This window comes from Mobula hypostoma, chromosome 11 (genome assembly GCF_963921235.1).
Source record: "Mobula hypostoma chromosome 11, sMobHyp1.1, whole genome shotgun sequence".
In the NCBI taxonomy this organism is placed as follows: Eukaryota; Metazoa; Chordata; class Chondrichthyes; order Myliobatiformes; family Myliobatidae; genus Mobula; species Mobula hypostoma.
Window position 1 is genome coordinate 55,974,439 of NC_086107.1, and position 20,433 is coordinate 55,994,871.

Genomic DNA, 20,433 nt, shown 5'->3' on the forward strand with positions numbered 1-20,433 from the left:
AAAGAGAGAGCTGTTCAATTGGCATAGGCTCTGAAATTGGACCAAAGCCACTGGCTATTGAAATGAATAACTAGGTTTGTAGATAAAAATGTTTGGGAGAAAGTTTTACTCGTAAAAGGTTTTAGGAACCAGAGCTATAGGTCAGAGATGGGGCAGTTGGTAAACAGGTAGATGCAGCTTGTAGAGGGACTCTGAGGAAGGACAGGCAGTTGGTAGAGCAAAATTGCAGTCAGTGGGATGGATTGAAGTGTATCTATTTAAATGCAAGAAATATTAGGAACAAGGGTGATGAACTTAGAGCATGGCTCAATACATGGAACTTGATGTTGTGGGCAGAAATGGCTGCTGGATGTGCTGGAGTTTAGATGTTTTAAAAGGAATAAGGACGGAGACAAATGCTGAAATGGAATTATTAATGAGGGATAGTATCACAACTGTAGAAACAGATGTCATGAAGGTATTATTTACTGATTAAGTATGGGTAGAAGTCAGAAACGGGAAGTAAGCAATCACTCTATTGGAACTATTCCATAGACCCTCAATAACAACAGAGACACTGAGAAACAAATCAGGTTGCAGATTTTAGAATGGTGCAAAAATAACAGGGTTGCTGTCATGGGTGACTTCAGCTTCTTATTGCCAAAGTTTTAGATGGGGCAGAATTGGTTAAGTGTGTCCAGGAAGGATTACTGACTGGACACACATGCCAACCAGAGGAATGGTCATACTGGATCTGGTGCTATGCAACGAACCAGGTCAGATGTCAGATCTCTCAGTGGGAGAGCATTTTGGAGACAGTGACCACAACACATCTGACCTTTACCATTTCCTTGGAGAGGGATGGGAACAGATGGTACGTGAAACTATTTAATTGGGGAAGGAAGAATTATGATGCTATTATGCAGGAACTTCAGAGCATAAATAGGAATGGATAGACTTAGGAAAATGCATAGTAAGTATGTGGAAGTAGTTTAGGGAGCATTTACAGGGGATTCTGTTCACATTTATTCCTTTGAGGTAGGATGAAGGGACCATGGTTTGCAAGAGATGTGGAGCATCTAGTCAAGAGTAAAAAAAGAAGCCTGCTTAAGGTTTAGAAAGCAAATATCAGACAGGGCTCTAGAGAGTTACAAGGTAGCCAAGAAGGATTGACTTAAGAGAGATAGAAAGGGCATTAGAAGGCCTTGGTAAGTAGGATTAAGGTGTCCTACACATATATGAAGAACAGGGGGATGGCCAGAGTGAGGGTAGCACCAATCAGGGATGGTAGAGGAAATGTTCCTGGAGTCGGAGGAGGTAGGGAAGTCCTTAATGAGTGCTTCAGTATTCACCAGTGATGGGGGTCTTGATGATTGTGTGTGCAGGGTAAAACAGGCTGATATGCTTGAACATTTCGACATTATGAAAGAAGATCTGCTGGAACTTTAGGATATACAAGTTCCTGGGCTCAGGAATCATATATCCCAGGTCACTAAAGGAAGCAAGGGAAGAGATTGCTGCACCTGAGCGATGATCTTTGTATCCTCACTGGCCACAGGAGTAGTTCCAGATGATTGGAGGGTGGCAAATGTTATTCCTTTGTTCAAGATAGGGAGTTGGGATAACCCTGGGAACTATAGACCCTCAAAGTTGCCTCACAAGTTGATAGAGTTGTAGAAAGGCATGTGGTGCATTGGTATTCATTCGTCTGGGTATTGAGTTCAAAAGCCTTAAGGTAATGTTGCAGCTCTATAAAGCCCTGGTTAGACTACACTTGGAATATTGTATTTAGTATTCGACACCTCATTGTAGGAAAGATGTGAAGGCTTTAGAGATGGTGTAGAGTAAATTTACCAGGACACTGCCTGAACTGGAGGCATATCTTATGAGGATAGGTTGAGTGAGCTAAGGCTTTTCTCTGTGCAGTAAAAGAGGTGCAGAGAGGTGACTATAGAAGTATACAAGATGATAAGAGGCATAAATGGATAGACAGAGACTTTTTCCTGAGGTGGAAATGGCTGGTACTAGGGGGGCATAATTTTAAGGTGATTGGAGGAAAGTATAGAGGGATGTCAGAGTAGGTTCTTTACACAGAGCGGTGGGTGCACGGAACACTCTGCCAGGGGTAGTGGTAGAGGCAGATGTATTAGGGACATCTAATCAACTCTTAGCAAGGCACTTGGATGATAGAAAAATGGAGGGCTATTTAGGAGGGAAGCATTAGATTGATCTTTGAGTAGGTTAAAAGCTCAGCACAATATCGTGGGCTGAAGGACCTGTACTGTGCTGTATGTTCTGTGTTCTAGCAGTTAGGGCAATGCTTCACAATTCGAGGCATTTGGAGTTTGGAGTTCAATTCCAGTGCCCTCAGTAAGCAAGTTTGTACATTCCTTCCTGTGTGCACATGGGTTTCCTCTGGGTGCTCCAGTTTCACCCCGCAATCTAAAGACGTGCTAGTTAATTGGTCATTGTAAATTGTCCCATGATTAGGCTAGGGTTAAATTGGTGGGTTGACTGGTGGAGTGGCTCGAAGGGCCATAAGGGCTTGTTCTGCACTGTATCTCTAAATAAAAATTATCGAAATATATAAAATAATGTTACTATAACTGGAATAACAAAATAGGTGAAGTAGAAGGCTCTTTATCCAAATATATTTAACATTTTCAACAAGTGAATTAGAGTCATACAGCACAGAAATAGAGCCTTCAGCCCATCTAATCTGTGATGGCCTGGTCTGCTAGTCCCATCTATCTGCACCTAGACCATAGGCTCCATGCCCTTTCATTCATGTATCTATCCAAACATTTCTTAAATGTTACATTGAATCCGCTACTATCACTTTTGCTGGCAGCTTGTTCCACCATCATCCGAGTGAAGAAGCATCCCCCCTGCCCAGATTCCATTTAAATACTTCAACTTTACCTTTAACCTAGTCTCACACAACTTAAAGGGAAAATGTCTGGAGACAACTGTCTACTACCATTCTCTAGTTTCTTCCACTCACTCGATGTTGAATCTAATTTACTTCTTTGTCCCAAGTGCCAAGCTACTTATCTTCTGGACCAGCCTTCCATCGGGACTTTATCAAATGCTTCGGTAAAGCCCAAGTAGTCAATGCCCACTCTCTTTTCTTCATCAACTTCCTTTGTAACCTCCTCAACAAACTCTTTAAGATTAGTTAGACATGACCTGCCACGGACAAAGCCATACTGACTATCTCTAATTAGGTTCTGTCTATCCAAACACTTATCTAATATATACTGTCTCTTGTGATACGTTTCGATAATTTTACCACGACTGACATCAGGGTCACTGGCCTATAATTTCCTGGTATATTCTTAGAACTTTTCTTGAACAACAATACAATTTTAGTTATCCTCCAGTCCTCTGGAAATGTTACCCATGGCTAAGAATGATTTAAATACCGCTCCAGGGATCCTGCAATTTCCGCACGAGCCTCCCATAAGGTCTGAGGGTACATCTTGTCAGGGAATTATTCATGCAAAATTCAAGACAGCAAGCACCTTCTCTTCTGTAATCTGGAGACAGTCGATGACCTCACTACACTTTTGCAAATACTATGTACTTGCCTCCTGAGTAAATAGATGTGCAAAAAATTCACTTAAGATCTTCACCATCTCTTTCAGCTCCATGAAGTGATGACCATGTTTGAGGACCAATTTTTTTAATATTCTTTTTATTTTTTTAATTAACAAACAAACAAAAAAAAAAGCACATCCACAAAAACCCCAACCTTAACAAAATCAAATTAAATATTGAGCAGCAAAAGGGAGAAAAATATAAAGGCAAAAGTAAACATACACAGCAGAGGTGCACCGCACCAAAAAACCTCAGTCCTCACCCCGTAAGAAAGTCCAGTACAGTGTCCCATATCCTTTCAAAGATGTCCCCTCTATCCTCATTACATAGTCTCAGTCTCTCCAAATGTAAAGTATTTGCAGTTCTCTCAGCCACAGATCGTACATAGGCACAGAGTCCATTTTCCATATTTGCAGGATTAACTTCTTAGCAATCACCATTCCAAACAATACAGCCATTTTTTCATACATATTGGCTGAAGATAGGGAGCTTGTTGCTCCAAGGGTGGCTATAAGCAGGAAGAGGACCAATTTTGTCCCTTCCTATCCTTTTGCACTTAATATAGCCATAAAAGCCCATGGGATTATCTTTTACCTTGTCTGACAGTGCAATCTTATGTCACTTTCTAGCCCTTCTGTCTTCTCTCTTAAGTGTTTGCTAGCATTTTTATACTCAAGTGCCTCATTTGATCCTAACTATCTATGCCAGATATGTGACTCCTTCTTTTTCTTTATCAGAGCTTCAATATCCCCTGATTAACAAGGTTCACTAAACCTGTTACCCTTGCCTTTTATCCTAAAGGAACTAGATTCTGTGTTCTCAGTATTTTACTTAAAGGCCTCCCACTAACCAAGTACTCTTTGCCAGAAAACAACCTATCCCAATCTAAGTCTGCCAGAATCCTTTTGATACCATCAAAATTGGCCTTCCTACAATTTAAAATCTAAACCCAAGAACCAGTCCTATCCTTCGACATAACTATCTTGAAAATAATGAAATTATGATCACAAGATCCAAAGTGTTCCCCTATAGACAGTTATATCACCTACCCTAACTCATTCCATAAGAGGACATACAGGGTCAGACTATCTCTAGTTGGGATCTCTCTATATTGATATAGGAAACTTTCCTGACCACATTTGAAAAACCCTATCCCATCCAATTCTTTTACTGTATGGGAGTCCCAGTCTTGTGGAAAGTTAAAATCACCTATTATCACAACCTTTTATTTTTGCAACTGTTGCTATCTCTACAAATTTGCTCCATTAAATCCCTCTGACTATTGGGATGTCCTTAATATAGTCTTATTAACGTGGCCATCCTTTTTTTATTTCTCAGTTCTACCCATGTTGCCTCAGTCAACGAGCTCTCCAGCACTGCCATGACATTTTCCGTGAATTAATAGCACAAATAGAAATAAATGTATAAGATCTGATAGCCTTGCAGAGATGTGGTTGAAAACTTACCAAAGATTTTGATTTCAATATTTAAGGAGACTTACTTTTTGGAAGTGAAAAGCAATTGGAAAACGATGAGATAAAAGCAGCAGAGGTAAAGGATCTTAGCTTTGAAAATCATGATGTCAAATCAGAGACACAAGAAAATGCAAATTCTGGAAATCTGGAGCAACATCTAAAAGTGCTGGAGGAACTCAGCAGGTCAAGCAGCATGTATGGAGGGAAATGGACAGCGGGTGTTTCCTCCGTAAATGCTGCTTGACTCAATGAGCTCCTCCAGAGCCTTTGTGTGTTGCTGAAGAAGTCAAAGCAGTTTAGTTGAAGACAAAAAAGGGGCAGATACCCAGGATAATAGGAAGCTATTGGGGAGGCTTCTTAGGAATAGTGCTTATGAGCATTTGGAAAAGCATAGACTAATTAAGGAGAGTCAATATGGCTTTGTGCAGGGCAGTTCATGTCCTACAAACTTAATTAAGTTTTGTTGAGTTGGTGACAAAATGATTGATGAGGATAGGGCAGTGGATGCTGTCTGTATGAAGTTTGATAAAGCATTTGACAAGGTCCCTCATGGTAGGCCAATTCAGAAGATTAAAATGCATAGGATCCATAGGTTATTGGTAGTTTAGACTCAGAGTTGACATGCCCATAGAAGACAGAGGGTAATGGTTGAAGTCTTTTATTCTAGCTGGAAGTCTGTGATTAGTGGTGTTCCACAATGATCAGTGCTGAGACCTCTGCTCTTTGTGTTATATATAAATTACTTAAATGAAATGTAAATGGATGGGTTAGTAGATCTGCATATGACACAGATTAGTGGAGCTTGTGGACAGTGGAGAAATGTCAAAGTATACAGCAGGTTATAGATCAGTTACAGATATGAGTGGAGAAATGACAGAGAGTTTAATCCAGGCATTTAGGGAGATCCACTGAAAGGGGAAAGCATACAGTTACTGGCAGGACCCTTAACTGCATTAATGTACGGAGGGATATTGGAATGCAAGAGCACAGATCTCTGAAAGGGGCCATACAAGTAGATAGGTGAAAAGAAGACGTCTTCATTTTTTGGAGCATCGAATATAAAAATCATGTTGCAGCTGTATAAAGCTTTGGTTAGGCCGCACTTGGAGTAGTGTGTGAAATTTGGTTGCCCACTACTTCCTATGGAAGTTGTGGGAAAAGTACAGAAGGTCTTTATCAGGCTGCTGCTTGGACTAGAGGGTAGAAACTATAATGAGAAGTTAGATAAACTTTGTTTTCTCTCAAGTGCTGTATGGTAAGGGGACACTTGATAGACATTTACAAATTTAAGAGAGGCAGAGATAGGTTAGACAGTCAGAATCTTTTTCTTTTCCCGGGATAGAAATGTCAAACAATAGAGGTCATGCATTCAGGCTTGAGAGGTGATGGGAAGATGGTAGTTTAAAGTAGATATGCAGGTCATTATTTTAACACAAAGGGTGTAGGTGCTTGGAATAGACTGCCAGAGGCAATGGTTGAAGCAAATATGATACTGGCATTTAAGAGGCTTTAGATGCGCACATGAATATGCAGGGAATGATGTAGACCATGTGTAGGTAGAAGAGATTTAGTTTAATTTAGCATCATCTTCAGCACAGACAGAATGGGCTAAAGGACCCTTTCCTGTGCTGTACTTTCCTGTGTTCTATATTTGATAACAATAACGCAAGTTTCCATAAGCTTGCCGAGAGAGGACAAAATACAAATCCAAAAATTAGAAACACATGTTATGATACAATAATAATGGTCATTAATTTACATCTGCCCTGAGCAAACCAATTAACTGCAAAAATATGAAGGGTGAATTCTTGAATATATAGTAACCACTTTCCTAAATATGTTGAGGAACCATTCAGGAAACCAGATATTTTAGATCTGATACTGGACAAAAAGATTAGCCTGACATCAGTCGCAAAGAAAAATCATAAAATGCATTCCTAAGCAAATTGTAACAGGACACTTGGAAAATATCAATGGGATCACGGGGCATTAATATAGATAGAACATAGGAAATTTTTATTTGGCAAAGTTCTTTGAGATTTCTGAGGTTTTAAGAAGAATAAATGAGGATGTACTTAGACTTTCCTAAAGCTTTCAATAAAGTGCCACTTGAGGTTAATGAAGTTAGAGCATATGAGATTAGGAGTAATGTCTTGGTATAGATGGAGAATAGATTAATGGGCAGTAGGAATAAATGGGTTGGAAGTTAGTGAAACTAAATATATTAGTGTTGGGATGTCAAATGTTCAGAACTTAAATATGTGTTCTGGATAAATGATCAGTGAAATATATTAAAATTTGCTTTTAGTATAAAGCGGATGGTAGAGGAGAATGGAGAGAGACATCAAATTGGTATAGACAGATTAAATTAACAAGCAAGAACATGGAAAATGGAATATAAAGCAGAACAATGATAAATCACCATTTTTGGTAGAAAAAGTAGATAAAATGAATATTTTGAATTGGTGAAAGATTAAATGTGGTAGTGTTCAGAGAGATTCAGAAAATTTTGTACATGAGTCATTGAAAATTGCAGTAGGCATTTGGGAAGATATGCCAGCCTCTTTAGCCAGAGAGTTTGAGTACAAGTGTAAAGATTTCTTTCTGCAGTTATATAGGATCCAGCAAGACTGAAGCAGTTGTATGTCCTTTCCTTGGAAAAGATATGCTTCCAAGAACTGAACCATAAGGAAGAGTTACCAGATTGATTGATTATCTTATAAGGATATGTTAAACTGGGCTTGTATTTCCCCAAAGTTTAGAAGAATGAAAATTGTTTTTATTGACACATAATATTTTTATGGAGCTTGACAGACTATATAAAGGGATGGTTTCCCTGGATGTATAGTCTTGAACCATGATCAGTCTCAAAATAAGGGAGTGGCCATTCAAAGGGTCAGGAATGAAAATACATTTTTATACATTGAGAGGGTCCGATGTTAAGAATACTGTACTCAAGAGGACTGTGGCAGCTCATTTGCCTAGTATATACAAGACAGAGATCAATAGATTTTTGAGTATTAATGGAAGCAAGGAGCATGGAGTTGCTGCAGGAAAATGATACTGAGGTAAATGATCAACCACATTCCCTGTGAATGGGAGAGATGATGCAGGGAGTCAGATAGTTTATTTCTGCTTCCATTTCTTAAGTATCTGTGTTGTTTTTACAGGTATAAAGTTTGGCAGATTCCAGAGAGAGTAAAAGGGTCAGTGAACTTATAGAAAAAGATTGCATTTTGGCTCCATCATAGTACATATTTACCCACAAAACCATTTGTTACTACTCACCTCCCTAGAAAAAACGCAACGTAAATGATGGATGAAAACATTGTTAAGAACTGGAATGTGAACATCTTCACAGTGAAGTTGTTTTCTCGTGCCAATAATGTGCGCGGGCATTCTGCAAATAACAGACGGTTATAAGTAACTGCAATATTTTGCAAAATTCAATCATTTTCCCGAAGTTCAGCCTGGAAAGACAAAATAAACTATGCATAAAAACAGAAAAAGGTAGGTTAGGCACCATCCTTGGAAAGAGTCAACATTAGGCGGAATGGTAGAGTAGCGCCACTGGTCTCTGATTAGGGTTCAATTCCTGCCACTGCCTGTAATGAGCACGTGGGGTTCCTTCAGTGCTCCAGTTTCCTCCCACATTCCAAAGATGTATGATTAGGGTTAGTGAGTTGACGGTATGCTATTTTGGCACCAGAAATGTGGCGACCCTTGCAGGCTGCTCAGCATAATCCTTGTTGATCTGATTTGATGCAAATGATGCATTTCACTGTATGTTTCAATATACATGTGACAAATAAAACTAATCTTTAATCATTTCATGTCTGGGACTCTTGATGCTGCCTGTCCTGTTGAGTGTGATTTCCAGCATATCCATATCTAGACTTTTATAGCAGATTATACTATATACGTATCTTCTGATACAAACTGTGACAACACTCACAGTGAGAACTTTAGCTCTTTAATAACTTTCTTTGACATTTCTATGTACTGCTGGTACTGAAATTGACTTATAGGCATGCACACGTTTACATGGCATGTGGCCCTGATACCATAATGTAAGTGTGAACATATACACAATGAACATGCACTAGAAATATGCAGATTAATTTAATATATCCTCCCCAGGTTAAGACAGGGTTCTGTTCCTGTGAACTTTCATAATCCAAACAGTTTGCAAGTCAAAAATGTGCTGCAGCCTTGTAGCAGCCAGCCAATCTATTCTGCCAGCCTAAAAAATGCTTGTTGTATAGGCTGTAAATAAGTTTGTAGGATCAATATTAATGTTACTATTTTGGAGCATAGCAGAGAAGGACTTATATCAGGGTCACTGTTTTGGAGCTTAATAGTGCCACAATCCTTACTCTAATCTCAGAGTTAATCACATGCTCAGCAGTGGTGTAAAACCTTTCTTTCCAGTCCTGCAACCAGTGCTATTTAATCACTTTATAAACTGCATAATGAATTAATTGATTGAATCTTTTTCTGGCTACTGGCATGATTATACAAATGCTTGAGTTACTCTGCTAAATCCCCAAACTCTCAATGGATTTGTACTGCAAATTTTCTGTGGGGGATATTTATGTTACAGTAAACTATAATTGGTTAAATATGCCAACTATTGCTCACATTGATAGTGTTGTACTTCTAGTTATTGTGGCCGCATATCTGGCTCCTTCCATGGCAGAGTTGGAAGTTTATGTAGATTGCTATCTACTATTAGGTAAGGATGCTTTCTGAGCCTCTATTCAAAGAGAAAGAAGTACATTTTATACCTTCTTCATGGAAACCAGCTGGGAGAGAGAACACATGTGGCTTCACTAAAATGAAGATCTCAATAATGCACAGCACCACTACAAAACATTGCTTTGCTGGTGACCAATATTAGTTCTTCCCTGGATCAGAACCACAGTTCAGTGTACTACTACTACTACTAATGTTGACTCAGATGTAGAAAATCATGAAGGTGGATGCTCGTATCTCATTATGTAAATCATTGATTTCCCGTGCTCATTCCCTTAAAGCTTCCCTCCCTTAGTGATGACAGACAGTATTACCCAGTAGCTGCAACATTCAGGCAGAACATAATATATTTTTACTGGAGTAGATATTAGAAGGTGGCCTTGTGCAGCTCTAGTACAGCAAGACCTGGCTACACAAGTACAGTTTGGCATGGTTGAATGGTAGCAATATGAATTCTGACAAAGTACCAGGGTGAAACATCATGCTCATAATGAGCAATGGCTTTATACTAAGACCACAAGAGATGGGAGCAGAATTAGGCCATTCACCACTTCTGCTCTACCAGTTCATCATGTCTTATCCATTTTCCTGCTTAACCCCACTCTTCTGCCTTCTCGCCATAATCTTTCATGCCACAACTTTTCACACCTTGATGAATCAAGAACCTTAAATACACCCAACATCCTGGCCTCCACAGCTGCCTGTAGCAATGAATTGCACAGATTCACTGCACTCTAGCTGAAGATATTCCCCCTCATCTTTGTACTAAATGGACATCCCTCTATTCTGAGGCTGAGCCCTCTGGTCCTAGATTCCCCACTATAGGAAACATCCTCTCCTCATCCACTCTATTTACGCCTTTTAACATTTCATAGGTTTCAATGAGATCTTCCCTCATTCATTCTACAGGCCCAGAGCCATCAATTATATGATAACCCTTTCATTCCAGAATCATTCTCATGAACCTCCTTTGAACCCTCTCCAAAGTCAACACACCCTTTCTTTGATTAGCAGCCCAAAACTTCTCACAATACTCCAAGTGAGGCTTCACCAATGCCTTATAAAGCCTCAGCGTTCCAGCCTTGTTTTTATATTCTAGTCCTCTCAAAATGAATGACAACTTTGCATTTGCCTTCCTGATCATTGACTCAACCTGCAAGTTAACCTTTAGGGAATCCTGCTGGAAGATTGAATGGTAACACAGTACAGTATTGTATCTGTCACTTCTTTGCCTGTACTCTTAACCTGTGTAAGTCTTTCTATAGATTCCCTGCTTCCTCAAAACTACCTGCCCCTCCACCTACCTTTGTTTTGTCCATAAACTTGGCCAAATTATTGACGTATACGTAAAAAGCAGTCTTAACACTGACCCCAGTGAAACACCACTAGTCACTGGCAGCCAACCAGGAAAGGCTCCCTTTATTCCTATTCTTTGCTTCCTGCCAATCAGCCAGACCTCTACCCATGCTTTTGTCTTTCCTGTAATACCGTGGTCTCTTGTTAAGCAGCTTCATGTGCGGCACCTTGTCAAAGGCCTTCTGAAAACTTAAGTACACAACATTCACCAATTCTCCTTTCTCTAACCAGCTTGTTATTTTCTCAAAGAATTCAAACAGATTTGTCAGGCAAGATTTTCCATTGAGGAAACCATGCTGAATTTGGTCCATTTTATCATGTGCCTTCAAGTACCTCATCCTTCATCTTCCCATCCACTGAGCTCAGGCTAACTGGCCTATAATTTCCTTCCTTCTGCCTCCCTCCCTTCTTAAAGAGTGGAATGACATTTGCAATTTACCATTCCTCCGGAACCATTCCAGAGTCTAGTGATTCTTGAAAGACCATTACTGCCCCTACAATCTCTTCAGCTACCTCTTTCAGAACTCAGGTATGTAGTCCATCTGGTCTGGGTGACTTGTCTACCCTTAGACCTTTTCAGCTTCCCTAGCACCTTCTCCCTCATAATACCAATTGCACTCACTTCTGCCCCCTGACACTCTTGAGCTTCTGGCATACTGTTAGTGTCTTCCACAGTGAAAACGGATGCAAAATACTTATTTCACTTGTCTGCCATTTCCTTGTCCCCCATTACTACCTCTCTAATTTTCCACTGATCTGATAATCTACTCTCGGCTCTCTTTCATTCTTTATATATCTGAAAAATCTTTTAGTATCCTCTTTGATATTATTGGTTAGCTTACCAACATATTTCATCTTTACCCTCCTTACTGCTTTTTACATGCCTTCTTTTGGTTTTTAAAAGCTTCCCAATCCTCTAACTTCCCAATTTTTGCACTATTATATGCTTTTATGTTGTTTTTGACTTCCCTTGTCAGCCACAGTTGCACCAACCTACCTTTAGAATACTTCTTTGAGATCAACCTTTCCTGCACCTTCTGAATTTCTCCCAGAAACTCCAGCTATTTCTGTTTTGCCGTCATCCCTGCTAGTGTCCTCTTCCAATCAACTCTGGCCAGCTCTTCTGTCATGCCATCCCTCCATAATTCCCTTTACTCCACTGTAATACTAACTTTAGCTTGCAGGGTGAAGTCCATCGTATTACGATCATTCTTTCCTAAGGTTCCTTTACCTTAAGATACCTAATCAAATCTAGTTTATTACACAACACCCAATCTAGAATTACCTCATGGGCTCAACCACAAGCTGCTCTAAAAAGCCAACTTTGTAGGCATTCTACAAATTCTTTCTCTTGGGATCCAGCACCAACTAGATTTTCCCAATATACCTGTATACTGTAATCCCGCATGGTTATCATAACATTGCCCTTTTGACATGTGTTTTATATCTCCCGTTGCAATTTGTAGCCTATATCCTGGCTACTGTTTGGAGGCCTGTATATATCTCCCATCAGGGTCTTTTCACCCTTGCAGTTTCTTAGCGCTGCTTATAATGATTCGACCTATGTCACCTCTTTCTAAGTATTTGATTTGATCTTTTACCAACAGAGCCACTCCACCCACTCTGTCTACCTGCTTGTCCTTTTGATACAACATGTATCCTTGGATGTTAAGCTCCCAGCTGTCACCTTCTTCCAGTCACAACTCAGTGATGACCACAATGTTATACCTGCCAATCTCTAACTGCACAATAAGATCATCTACCTTATTCCATATACTGTGTGCATTCCAATGTAACACCTTAGGTCCTGTATCGATAACCCTTTTAGATTTTGTCCCCATGTTACACTGCAGTTCATCCCACTGATTGCAATTTTGCCTTATCATCTGCCTGTCCTTCCTCACAATGTCAATATACACAGCATCTAGTTGTTTACCAACTGTCCATCCTCAGCCCTACACTCTGGTTCCCGTTCCCCACTGCCAAATTAGTTTCCACCCTTCTCAATAGCTCTAGCAAAACTGCCCACAAGGATATTGGTCCCCCTTGGGTTCATGTGTAACCCATCCCTTTTATACAGGCCATTCCTTCCCCAGAAGAGATCCCAATGATCCAGAAATCTGAAGCCCTGCCACCTGCCAGATTATCCTATTCTTACTCTCACTGGCACATAACACAGGCAGAAATCCAGAGATTACTGCCCTGGAGGTCCTCCTCTTTTGCATTCTACCTAACTCCCTAAGTCCTCCCTTCAGGACCTCCTCCCTTTTCCTACCTATGTCATTGGTGCCAATATGTACCAAGACTTCTGGCTGCTCATCCTCTCCCTTTAGAATGCCATAGACCGGACCTGACCCTGGTGCCTGGGAGGCAACATAGCTTCTGGGAGTCTAGTTCATGTTCACAGAATCTCCTGTCTACTCCTCTAGGTATGAAATCCCCCATCACCACTGCAGTCTACTTCTCCCCCATCCCTGCCCTTCTGAGCCACAACACTAGACTCAATGCCAGAAACCAGTTGCTGCTGTTCCCCCAGAAAGTCGTCCAGCCCAACAATATCCAAAGCAATATACTAATTATTGAGGGGAATGACAACTGGGGTACTCTGTATTGACGACTCATTTTCTTTCCCTCTCCTGCCAATCACCCAGGTACCTGCCTCCTACAACTTAGGTGTAGCTACCTCCTTGTAGCTCCTATCTATCACCTCCTCAGTTTCCCGTATGAGCCCAAGGTGATCGAGCTGCAGCTGTAGTTCATTAACACGTTCTCTGATGAGCTGTAGCTCAGTGCACCTGTGGTTATCTGGGAGGCTGGAGGTCTCCCAGAGTTCTAACATCTCACACAAAGAACACAACGCGGTCCCTGGAGCCATTCTAGCAACACTAACTATGCACTAACAGATGAAGAAGAAAGTTAACTCGCCCAAGCCTGTTGAGCCAAAACCTCTCCACTCTAACACTGGTCCACTCCAACAACGGTCACTCCATTTGTCCCTACTTTATTTTATCTACTCTATGGATTCTGTGACACTTCCCTCTCCCACAACAAACCACCTCAGCAACCTTGTAATCTATTGAAAAATAGATTGATAAAATGTTGTGACATTCATCAAATGTCCTTGAAGACTAGATGATTGTGATGCAGTGCTCCCTGTTACTATTGATGGTGAGGATGTGCATGTGGTGAGAACCTATAAGTGCACCTGGATTACAGACTTGAGTGGATCACCAGCACTGAGGCTGTATACAAGAAGGGCCAGAGTCTCCTCTACTTCCTGAGGAGACTGGGGTCCTTTGGAGTGTGCAGGCCTCTCATGTTCTACCAGTTTGTTGTCACCAATACAATCTTCTATGCAGTGGTGTGCTAGTGACAACTGATTGGTAGAACTTGGATGATGCCAGCAGGCTTAATAAACTTATTAGAAAGGCAGGTTCTGTTATAGGAGTCAAACTGGACATACTGGATGCTGTGGTAGAACAAAGGACCCTCCAGAAAATCCTGGCAATTCTGGACACTGTTTCTCACATTCTGCATGCTACCTTGGCTGAATAGAGGAGTATTTTTCGCAATAGACTAAGACAACTGCGCTGCTCCAAAGAGCACTGTATGAGGTCACTCTTACCCTCCGCCATTAGACTCTATAATGAGTCAACCTACAGCTGGGGAAATGATGATGCCCTCCTGTTAAGACTGTTATTAACCTCTGTTTAAGTTCTGTTTAGCTCTGTACACCCTGTTATCATGGACACCCTCTGCAATACTACCACGACCATCATTTCTTACCTGGATGGTGTGAATGTGCACCCATTGCTGTATAATATTACAGTAGTTCTTGCACTACCATCTTATCAGTGTGAACTAGGAAATCTTGTCATCTTTGACTTGTAAATCTTGTACATCTTATTTTTAAGGCAATTTTTTTTCTTTCTTACTTCTCTTCTAATATTTGTATATCTGTGCATTTGTAAAGCTACTGTGATACTAATTTCCTTTGGGATCAATCAAGTATCTACCTATCTAGTATCCGTCATCATAATGACAACTGTTTGAATTTGCATGGCAGCAGTCTGAGCTTCCACAGTGAATTCATTAACATGTGCATAAGAAACAGAAAGTGTACACTAGTCTTTCAGGCTTGCTCAGATTTTCGATAAGATCATAAGTGGTATTCCCCAAATCTAGTTTCTAGTTTGATTTCTGTATCCTTTTGATTTTTCCCGGATTGCCTTGAATATACTTGAATACTGTGCAACACCAGCTTTTTAGGCAAATATTTCCTCCTGATTGCAGCCATTTATATCAATCCATGACTATACTTTCTAATTTCAGATTCTCTAGCTAAGGGAAACGATCTATCTGCATTAAGCCTATCAAGCCAATATGAAATCTGTTCAGTCTTTCTTCACATGACAGGCCTGAAATCCTAGAAATCAGTCCAGTAAAGTTCCATTGTCTTGTCTTCCAGAAAAGTATAAGGAGCTGTTATCTAAACATAGTTTCTTAATATTGCTAAATCCCTCATACAATTGTAGTCAGACTTCTTTACCCTTGCACTTCACTCTGCTCTGAATTAATTGCATTTTGGATTATGGTTGGGTTCAAAAGGGTATATTGGCCACCTGAATCTTTCATGTAGGGTGGCATCATCTGGACTGAATTGGTGCCCAACAATTCCATGTTCCTTCAAGATGAACAAATTCTTTCTTACAAGTTCCCAAATGCACCATTGTTATGAGATGTGGCTAGAAGGCCTGTTGCAATGCTAAATGTATAAGGCTGCATTTCAATGTGAGATTTGAATGATAGGTACAAGTCCTAATTGATGAAATTGTTGGTTATTTGGAGATGTGGGGAATTAAGTGTGTGATAGAGTAACACTGCCTAACTCCCAAAAATCTGGGAATTGTTTCCTTAGCTATTGAGTTGAGTACACTGCACAAGGAGTTATTACTCAACTCGATATGCTCCAAAACCAAATGACCATATAAACCATCAAATACATCCTAGTTTGCCTGTTTTAAAATGTCATGTGGAGATACAAGAAACGTCCACATCTATTCCCGTTGTATAGGTAATGGGGAAATGATCACTCCCCACTGTTGTTTCGTTATACATTTCAGTTACACACACTTGTTTTAGCCTCGGATACCAGCATAAGGTCTATAGCAGAAACAGTGTCATTAAATAGATTTCTCTTTGTACTCCTACCATCATTCCAGCACACCAAACACTTTTCTTCCAGAAAGTCTTCCATTTTTCCATTTCCACCCACACTTCCCAATATATCACAAGGGTTATAAAAAGTATTTTCTGTATTTTAATATTTTCTCAAATTTCAACCACAATTGACTCATAAACAACTCCAATTTCCATAGGTCTAAGCGCTATCCCGTTTTTGACAAAGGTAGCCACTCCTCCTCCATTACCCATTTACAAATTATAGCAACATAATCTTGTATCCTAAAACTTAAGCAAGATTTCAACCAGGTTTCCTGTACACTTAAAACATAAGGTTTTTTTTTTGGTAAGTCTTCAATAAATGTCTAAAAATTCTTGGACCATTAGCTAAGGGACTTCTAGCATTTCATGTAAGATCAGAAAAACCATCAACAACCTGCCTTTGAAGTCTGAACATTATTTACTCCTTCTTGTAAAGCATCATTGATAACTTCTAAAGTTTTATCTCTAGATGTTTTCTGCAGCTTTCAATATAATTTTAATCTTTTTCTGTCCTACTTTTAGTTTGTGCTGTACAATTTACTACATCTGCCATGACAGTGACAAATTTTAGCTTATCAACAATCACAGAATCCTTTGTTATACAATTATGCACTTTACACACTGTCTTTAATCTGTATATTAATAGATCCTATTGACACTGTCTTCTGTACTTTCTGCAGAGCCTCTGCATATGATAAGTCCATTTCCACCCGAACACACTGCACTTCACAGTTTTCTTATATACAGGACACCATCCATAAATAGAGCAATGTTCCCCTCCACAGTTACTACATTTTCTCCCCCACCACAATTGCAATAATCATATTCTCCGTCACATAAACCACACCACTTTTTACCCTTACATACAACTACTACACTGCCAAACCTCGGTCAGTGAAAGCATCTCAGAGGGGATAACACATAGATTGAAACCATATAACTCATAATCTAAATCTGGTTACTTTTTCCATCAAATGTAATCAACACTGATAAGCTATCTGTTCTTATTCCACCACAAAATCCTTTTAAATGTCTAGCGTCTATAACTTTTCCCCTGACTAAATTATTTTTAACGATCCATGGATACATATAGAGGCACTTCAGATATTATTCCCTAAAACCACTGTTGTTCAATATAACTCCGACATGTTACTTTTCTTCCTCTCACAGCTTTTAACCCCAAACTTTTTTCATATTGATGACTATCTTTGCAAAATACTAAGAGAGCCCCATCTCTTCAAGGTTTTGCACCAACAATACCTCCTAATGATTTTTCCAAATCCTTAGTTAGTCTAATTAGATTGATATCAGAAACAGGTCCACATTCAAATCTCAACAAAACCTTAGACTCTTCCTTCCTTCTTTTAAATTTAAATCCTGTCTACTGCCTTCATCACTGAACGATAAGTCACTACAATCCTTAATTGGCTGCTTATTTTAGTTTCCCAGAAACCTGTCATTCACCTTCCTCCATACAACTACTATTACCCAATATCAGCTCCCATTCGCTACCTCAATCTTCTCTGTCACTTCCTGCCATCTCTGCTTCCCCTTCCTCACTGACAGCAACCCCCAACAGCAGTTGCTCCAATCCCCAATTTCTTTGTGCAGATGTCACAGTGGAGAAATACATAGATTGTTAATGTGCATCTTTTTACTGTGTCTCAGTACATGTGACAATGATAAACTAATTGTTAATTATGCATTACCCACAATGTGGGAAATTGGCTATATATATTCTGACTACAAAAAGCAAGACAAATCCAGGCCAGCCAATTATCACACAATGAGTCTGCTCTCAGTCAGCAAAATGATGAAAGCTACCACAACAGTACTATCAAGTGACAATCACACATCAGTAGCCTACTCACCAACACCTAGTTTGCGTTCCACCATGACCACTTAACAATCAACAAACTGATTAAAGTTTCCACAACAGTGCTATCAAGTGACAATTACACATCAGTAGCCTACTCACCAACACTTAGTTTCTGTTCCACTTAACTCCAGAACTAATCGCAGTTGTGCTCCAAATCTGGACCAAGATAGATCTAAGCTCTAGAGATGAAGCAAAAGTGACTGTCCTTGATGTGAGGAAACAATTGATTAAGTGTGGCATTAAGGCACCTTTATAAAGGCTGAAGTCAGTGGGTGTCAAAGAGAAAACTCTCCAATGATTAGAATCATATATCACATGGTTGTGGTTGTAATAGGTCAATCATACCTCTATTAAAAACATGGGTGCATTAAGTAATAAGTATTAAGAACAAGGGTGATGAAATTAGAGCATGGATCAGTACACGGAATTATGATGTTGTACCATTACCGAGACTTGGCTGCCTCAAGGACAGGATTGGTTGCTTGACTGTTTGATGTTCCAGGGTTTGGATAATTTAGAAGGGATAGGATAGGAGGCAAAGGTGGAGGGGGGGATGTGGCCTTGCCAATCAGGGATAGTATCACAGCTGCAGAAAGACAGAATGTCATGGAGAGATTATTTACTGAGTCAGTCTGAGTGGAAGTCAGAACAAGAAGGGAATGACAGGGACACTGAAGAGCAGATCAGTAGGCAGATCTTTGAAAGGGGCAAAAAAAATCGGGTTGTTTTCACACTTCAACTTCCCTAATATTGATTGGCACCTCCTTGGTACAAAAGGTTTAGATGAGTCATATTTTGTTAAGTGTGTCTAGAAAGGATTCCTGACACAATATGTAGGCAGACTGACTGGAGGAGAGGCTATAATGGATCTAGTATTAGGCATTGAACCTGGTCAAGTCACAAAGAAGAGAGAATTAGCAAATGCTGAAAATCCAAGCAACACACACAAAATGCTGGAGGAACTCAGCAGGCCAGGGAGCATCTATGGAAAAAAATACTGTCAATGTTTCAGGCCTATAACCTTCGGCAGGACAGTCAGGTGACAGAACTCTTGGTGGGCAAGCATTTCGGAGATAGTGACCACACTCCCTAACCTCTAGGTTAGCTATGGACAAGGATAGGAGCAGATAGTATGAGAAAACATCTAATTAAAATTGTATTAGGCATGAACTTGGGAATGTAAATTTGGAAGAAATGTTCTCAAGGAAATGCACAACAGCTGAAATGTGGAGGTTGCTTAGGGAGGCTTGAGAACGTTTCTTCCAAATTTACATTCCCAAGTTCATGCCTAATACCACAATGCTCAAATCTACTTGCAACTCAGCACATGAAGCAGCATTTAGATAGAAGGCAAGACTGTCAGAAAAACTAAGAGAGCCCAACAAAAACTATCAGATCCACTTAATCAGATGTTACTTCCATTCTCTGTTGGGTGGGTTTTAAAAGATTTCTAAGAATTTCAGTTTCAAACATCCCTACTAAATGTCAACCTCAAGAAATAAAGCATAAATTGTTATGATGTATTTGTTGAAATTTTTTCATTTCCTCATTTCTGGGATCTAAGCCATTGTTTTATGGTTCTGTTTTTTGAAGCTGTTTTATGGTTCCATTTTTGACACTTTCTTGTCATTGACAAGGGATTAAATATTGTGAAAAGATCAAAGACATTTATCTTACAGAATTGTAGGCCCAAGAAATTGATTAGCATTGCTAATAATTCATATAGGGAACATGGTTTACTAATAGGTGACTGTTTTAAGTTCAGCTAAATGTGTTGTGGGTACTACAAGAGTGGAAGGAGTCACAAGCATAGGAAGTGCAGATAGACAATGCAGTTAAGCCACTTAGTGGGGTGACTCACTGCACCAGGGACAAATCACTCCACCCTAATAGGTATAATATGTGTAGAGTAGCTAATACAGATCCCATTAAAGCTAACGGTAAAAGAATGAGTAAACTGCAGTTGAAGATATATATATGTGAATTGCATATGTCATGTCATGACACTACCATGTGATACATGCACACTTTGCTTAAGATAAATATGGAGTTAGACTTGCATTTCAGACCCCTTTGTTTTCTTTTCACTTAATTTTATGTTTTGGAGTTACAAAGCATGACAAAATATGTGAGCAACACACACAAAATGCTGGTGGAACGCAGCAG

General features: G+C 39.8%; 1 protein-coding gene across 2 annotated transcripts in view; it reads right to left on the bottom strand.

Annotated features, from left to right (window-relative positions):
* Positions 1–20,433, bottom strand: part of LOC134353766 (anoctamin-9-like) — a 171,446-nt gene that overhangs the window by 42,936 nt on the left and 108,077 nt on the right. For both annotated transcript variants that reach the window (XM_063062116.1, XM_063062115.1), the window contains one exon: positions 8,343–8,454. In XM_063062116.1, the coding sequence (XP_062918186.1) occupies positions 8,343–8,454 (112 nt within the window). The remainder of the gene's footprint in view (positions 1–8,342; positions 8,455–20,433) is intronic.